The sequence below is a fragment of the Nicotiana attenuata genome, unplaced genomic scaffold (assembly GCF_001879085.1).
Source record: "Nicotiana attenuata strain UT unplaced genomic scaffold, NIATTr2, whole genome shotgun sequence".
NCBI classification, from domain to species: Eukaryota; Viridiplantae; Streptophyta; class Magnoliopsida; order Solanales; family Solanaceae; genus Nicotiana; species Nicotiana attenuata.
The window spans coordinates 104,497-111,347 of record NW_017672622.1 but is presented as its reverse complement, the minus strand read 5'-3'; the positions used below and the strand labels follow the sequence as shown (position 1 = coordinate 111,347).

Sequence of the window (6,851 nt, the reverse complement as noted above, 5' to 3'; positions counted from 1 at the left end):
GTTGCTGTTCCAAATGAAAGTTCCTAAGCCATTCTGGGCTGATGCGGTTTCGACAGCCAATTTTTTGATTAACCGCATGCCATCTACAGTGCTTAATGGTGACGTTCCCTACGGTGTTCTTTTTCCTAATAAGCAATTATTTCCATTAGAGCCAAAAGTGTTTTGTAGCACATGCTATGTTCGCGATGTGAGGCCTCATGTCACTAAACTGGATCCAAAGGCGTTAAGGTGTGTCTTTTTGGGATATTCTCGCCTCCAGAAGGGGTATCGGTGCTACCCTCCAGATCTTCACCGATATATGGTCTCGACAGATGTGGTGTTCTCTGAGAACTCGCCATTCTTTTCCTCCTCCCACACTTATCCAAGTCAGGGGGAGGAAGAAGAGTGACTGATATATAAGATCACTTCACCAAGCAAAGAGCAACCAGCGACTCGTGATGTCCCTTCTACTAGTGCCTCTCCTATAGAGCGATTAGATGATAGTGTTTCTTCTGATGTTCCCTCTGCTCCAGCAAAGCCGCCGATTGTTCAAGTCTATTCGAGGAGACAAAAGACCAATGATACATGTCCTGCACCAACTCCTTCGTCATCAGATCCTCCTCCACTCAATACCTCTTTGGAAAGTCTTGACATTCCAATTGCTCTTCGCAAAGGTAAGCGTCAGTGTCAATCAACATATTCCATTGCTAACTTTATGTCCTATGACCATTTATCTCCTGCATCTAGCTCTTTGATTGCCTCTCTAGACTCTATCTCTGTGCCAAAGACAGTTAAAAAGGCCTTGAATCACCCTGGGTGGTATAATGCAATGCTTGAGGAGATCCATGCGCTAGATGAAAATCACACTTGGGATTTGGTAGACTTACCAAAGGGAAAGAAGGCAGTGGGATGCAAATGGGTCTTTGCAGTCAAGGTAAATCCAGATGGTTCTTTGGCTAGGCTTAAGGCTAGACTAGTGGCTAAAGGGTATGCTCAAACTTATGGAGTGGATTATTCAGACACCTTTTCTCCGGTGGCCATACTCACTTCTGTTTGATTATTTATTTCCTTAGCTGCCTCCGAGCATTGGCCTTTACATCAGCTAGAAGTATGATATATTTTTTTGTGGAAGACATGCCAATTATTCAAAATAAAAGCAACTTACATGCCCAGCTGTTCAAATTTCTCATCAACAGAAGGGGCATTGAAACTACGAACAAACTCCCCATATTTAAATGCAATCCTCCACTACAGTAGACAAGGAGACAAATTATGCAATATACAAGCAAGCAGGAGGTGTGTATTTTCCAACACATGTATCAACTTGGCCATGATTTCAATTTCACAAAGAAACAGGCAACTAGTAAGAAACATCAGGAGAGACTCACCAAATCATAAAACAATGCAGAAAGTTTAGTTTATATAGAACTGTGCAATTAAATGCACACAGGGATACACCATGGATTTAAATCTAAGTAGAGAATAAAGCATTACAGAGTGTATTATAGTCATTTCAGATTACTGAGTGTATAGGGCCATTACTCAGCATTGCAAAAACAAATAGAGGCGCGGGACTCAGCAGACAGAGAGATTAATCTGAATAAAGGATCCGCTTGGATTTGGGCCTAGCTTACCACTTAAGAGAAATAAGAGAAGACCCGTCAAACAAACCCAACTAACAAGGATTTCCATCACATTGCGCTGGGGTGAGAAAGAGCAACTAAATAGAGCAGAACATGGTTCACATAACAAACCCAACTAATTAAGGGTTTAATCTTAATTGATTGATCAAATTGGTGGTGGTGATACGACACTAAAGCTGATACATTCTCCTAGTAATATTCACTGCCAGGAACATCAGAGNAAATATATATTTTACAATCTTTATTTTCTTTCATTCTGAATTGTGTAAATAATTTTTTGAATTTTTGTTGTTAATACTAAAATTATTATTACTGACGAATTATACTAATTAATCTTTTTTACTATGCTCATTATTTTGTTATTTCAGCATTATATATGCTTAAATACTTTTTATTTTTTTAATTGATAAATAATATTTATTTATTCTATAGGTAAGTTCATAATACAAATTAAAAAGGGAAAATCATAATATTAAAAAGTTTTAAAAAAATAAAAAGAAGATAAATGTTTATAATTTAGAGGGTAAAATGGGTATTTGACAATCCAAAATTTGGAAAATCTAGTTGAGTGACTTTCTGAGTGCAATAGTCATAGTTCAGTGACTTTATTGTTACAAACGAATGAAAAGTGACTTTAGGAGATAATTAGGGATAGTTGAGTGACCATTTGAGTAATGGACTCGATGTTTCAGTTGCTATCCTAGTTGAGTAGTGACTGTGTTTTCCAATAAAGTGTGTGTCCATGCACAACTTTTGCATTCTCAACCCAAGAATGATCCTTGCAGCATCAGTACACAAGTTGATGCCTTGATGAAAACAAAAGGAGATGATGGTTATCTCTTATCTGGCTTTCAATTTATGAGTAGAAGCGTCACAACTATTGAACTTCAGGAAACTAGATTCCATCTGGTTTACAATCGATCAAAAAGAGACTATTTTTCTTTATTTCTAATAAGTTGATTTGACAGTCATCCGAAATTTCTTTTTTGGCTCTATGGCAATGCAAATATTTGCTAGAAGATAGCTTCCCGAACTCATTGAAACTAATGAGAGTATAAGCATTAGCTTACTCTAGGCAGGGGAATAATTTCTACCATGGATCCTACGAGTCACTATGTCACTTTTGTAACTCCAATTTTACAACTTAAACAAGCAGCAATAACAGCATTAGTGAAAGGAAGTACCTTGCATTAAAAGTGAATTTTTGCCAATGATTAAGCAAGCCTTTGTGTAAACGATTCCCCTATTAAAAGTAAAAGATACACCAAATTGTCAACAGAAATTTTGATTCAAAGAGTAATACAAATTGGAAAAAAAATGCAGATAATGTAATCAGCTGAATTTATGAACGCAACAGAACACATTGTGCACAAAGCTCTAAAACGGCTGTAGATACACGAAGGCCTCATTTGTTTGCACTTAATGGAAGTTTGAATCTTAATCATTCGGATCACAAATATTAAGTACGCTTGTTTTTTAAGTTTGAATCTTAATTAGTCAGATCTTAATCATTAAGTATTCTTTTTATATTTCCCAACCACTTAATAGGTCTGAATAGGTCTTATTGATCAAGATCTATAACAAAGACCTAATTTCACTAAGATGCTATCATCCACATTCACTACAAACCGCCGACACCGCCCACCATTATCACCTATACCACCATGCACCATCCAACCACCATCATACTCAACCGCCACTGAACTCAAACACCACCACTGACCACCACCGACCACCACCATCCTCGACCATAGCCGCCACTGCTATTATTATCGACTACTATCACCCCCAAACCCCACCATTATTGATTACCACCACCCACCACCCCATCATTATCAACTAATGCCACCACCATCATCCTCAACCAACCCACCCACCTCAACTACCATCATCAACCACCCAACCATCATCATCAACCATAGGCGCCATTTTCCACCATTATAAACTACCACCACCTATCACCACCTTCCTCAACCATAACTACCACTACCAATCACCACTAGCTCCTACCTAGAACCACCACATCAATCAAAACCACCACCAAGCATTGCCTCCAGTAGGCATTCATAAGTGCCACCGTCAGCCATCACCACCACCAACTACTATATTATTTTAAAAGATATTTATTAATAGAATATTAAATTAATTAGTATTTTATTTAAATTTTCTGTTTATCTATTGTTAAATAAGAAAAAATTTAATGCATTTCGATGTTGAAAAATAAATAGTCTTAATCATTTAGTATTCAAATATTAATACACATCTTAATATTCAGATGTGTATTCAGATTCAGACGTTTTAATCTTAATACACATCTTTATATCCAGATGTTCATTCATATTCAGATGTTTAATCGTTAAAAAAACAAATGAGGCCTAAATATTAACTTGTTCCTGACAATCCAAAAACAGTTATATAGGCGCATAGAGTAAATCTCTCCTTCTGTTTTAAAATGCATGTTGTCGGTTCAATTTATTTGGAGGTTCCATTGGATAGGAATTTTAGAGTCACAGGCTACAGGGTCATTTCAATAGATCCATGTACCTAGACCAACAAAGAAAACCAAATCCCCAAAAAATAAAACATTAACCAGCAGTATGGGGTCAGCTAGGATATAAGTATAAGCAGAAACAAGAACAGGATTATACCAATTCAGCCAGGAAAGCTTGTTTGTTAAGCCCTTCCAGCGCTGTGAATGCCAATTCAAGCACCCGCGAAAGGTACGCGACAACTCTGTAAAGGGAGAAGCCGTAAGAAATAGGAAATATCCTTCAGAATTAAAGAAGAACTTCAAGAGGTCCTGAGATGTAATACGAAGAAAGAGATAAGAAAATATATGAAAGGCCAATTCTATCCTATCAGAAACTTAGTACTTTGATGCATTCTTGATTTATTGAGAATGGCATGTTTTGATTTTTTGCAAGCCAGTAAACTAATAGGCAAGCTTAATATCCTTCCAAAGATCATATTATTATAGCTTCTCTATTCTACATGAGATAAGTAAAGTTTTAACTAGTTCAGACTTTGAACAAGCTTGTGTTGGCCGATGGTCAGGGGCAATGCCGTCATCAGGTGATCGATAATCTGTGGCTTTTTGTTCAGTTGAAAGTATGCGTTCCACCTGAGAACAGCCAAAGAAAGTGTAAGCAAATATCAAAGTACAACTCTGATTGTGATGGTACTGCTGAGGCCAATTCCCACATACAAAGCCTAGAACAACCCTAAAACCAGATAAAATGTTTTGAATCACAGACCTCTGCCATAACAGTTTCAATTCACTGCTGAAGCCCCTTATAAGCAGCACCCTCAGCACTTGACATAGCTGTAGCCATTTCTTCACAGGAAGCAGCATGCGCACCATCCACAGGTAGTAAAAGCCGAGATATAGAGTTCGCGAAATACTGAAGAAAAGAAGTTCAAAATGAACATTACAAGAGACAACACAAAAATGTGTTATTTCTCTAATCAAACAAGGATTTTCACAAGTCCACTAGCATCAAACCAACATACTTGCTGCACAATAGCCACACTGCTCCCACAACGTTGCACAGCAACCATGAAAGATCTGAAACTGCTTTCACCAGCCGCAGCTGCTGCTTCTGCCTAAATACCACAAATGATATACGTAAATCAGCCAAATCTATGAAAGTATAATCATCTACAATGTAAATTTACATGAACTTCAGATAGTAGTAAACAGAAATGCCAAAGTAATTACAGCAGAAGCGGCTGCAGCCAGCAGCTACCCTTCGACTAACGCTAGTTCCAAGCACAAATCTTTCCCTTAAAGCAGCAGCCTCGGTAAGGCTGTCTCTGGCTCTTTCAAGACCTTCAGTTATGTATATACTAACCTGAAAAAGTTTGAGTAATGATACCACACAAAAAATGAAAATACACCCAATCTCCCAGAAAACTTATATTGAATTACAATTTTTACCTTTCCCAAATATAATTCATTAAGTTACATACTCCGCATGCCAGATGAAAGTAATGTAAATACTGCGAGCAGAAACAAACTTCAAAATAGAAAGGTAATGAACTTACTTGATCTAGAAGGCATGTAAAAACAGCTCTTACATTTGCAGCAGGCTGTACAAACAGACCAACAATCAATTAGTTCAATCCTGTAAGGTCTGAAATGAATCAAGTTAGATCAATATCAATCTCTTAGGACAAGGTGCTGTTTGAAGACTCTAACATGACCAATAAACTTGTCAGAAGAACGTCCACATTGCCTTTTGCAGACAAAGAACATGACATCTTCAAAAGGACATTAAAAATAAGCATCAACTTTCTAATTTTTGCTGTGGATAACTAGCATACACATTTTCAGGAAGAATTGCCTTTGCTCGCTAAATAATTTAGTTTGTTCTAACGGAAGACAAAGCTACATGCACAAAGAAATTAATGAAGTTCAGAATAATACAGATGAAGTTAGCATGCCAATCTTTTTTACATCACAGTTTGCCGAAATATATGGATAGCCAGAATGAAATCCTTGCAACAATAAGTGCAAGAAACAAACAAAAAAAGAAACAACTAAATTCTATCCTTGACAATCCAAAATTTGAAAAATCTAGTTGAGTGACCTTCTGAGTGCAATGGTCATAGTTCAGTAACTTTGTTGTTACAAACGAAAAGAAAAGTGACTTTAGGAGATAATTAGGGATAGTTGAGTGACCATTTGAGTAATGGACTCTTAAAAGTTACTACAACTAAAACATAAGTTAAAGCGAACTCTAGAATATCCTTTCCTTCATCATTTCCCGTACAATATACTTTTTCAAAACTATAACTATCTCTTCCCACATGACCATTTTGATCTCCCTAATACGGATCTGTTTGTCTCTTGTGAAGCATATGGCACTGGTGACATTGATCGTCTCATTCTCGTACAAGTTCTATTGAGTTAATCCCCCAACTTGCTTTACTTCTACATCGTTATCCTTAATTCAATTTGTGATAGGCGTCATATTTTTTTTTCCAGAAAGGACTTTACTGTCGTATGCCATGTGCTCCAAACTTGAACTCAACTTCCTTTTTTCTCCAACATCTGCCTTTCACTCAGGGGGTGTTTGGACCTTTTGCCTGCTCAGAAGTGGATTCAAACTACCGAAGCAAGGATGCCATTCTTTCCCCATTAGACTTGTCATCCTTTGCTATTTCAACATATTGTACGCACTAGTCTCGTAGCCATCTCTTCTAACATAACCTTTTGGCATCTTCTTT

The 6,851-nt window shown here is 37.2% G+C and overlaps 1 protein-coding gene across 1 annotated transcript in view; it reads right to left on the bottom strand.

Annotated features, from left to right (window-relative positions):
• LOC109213884 (exocyst complex component 5-like) overlaps positions 1 to 5,754 on the bottom strand; it is a 13,271-nt gene extending 7,517 nt beyond the window's left edge. The window contains exons 1-8 of the mRNA XM_019377719.1: positions 5,667 to 5,754; positions 5,341 to 5,473; positions 5,133 to 5,225; positions 4,877 to 5,023; positions 4,646 to 4,743; positions 4,271 to 4,355; positions 2,807 to 2,865; positions 1,145 to 1,227 (exon numbers count right to left, since the gene is read on the bottom strand). Coding sequence (XP_019233264.1) covers positions 1,145 to 1,227; positions 2,807 to 2,865; positions 4,271 to 4,355; positions 4,646 to 4,743; positions 4,877 to 4,885 — 334 coding nt within the window. The 5' untranslated portion in view covers positions 4,886 to 5,023; positions 5,133 to 5,225; positions 5,341 to 5,473; positions 5,667 to 5,754. The remainder of the gene's footprint in view (positions 1 to 1,144; positions 1,228 to 2,806; positions 2,866 to 4,270; positions 4,356 to 4,645; positions 4,744 to 4,876; positions 5,024 to 5,132; positions 5,226 to 5,340; positions 5,474 to 5,666) is intronic.
• Positions 5,755 to 6,851: the final 1,097 nt, after the last annotated feature.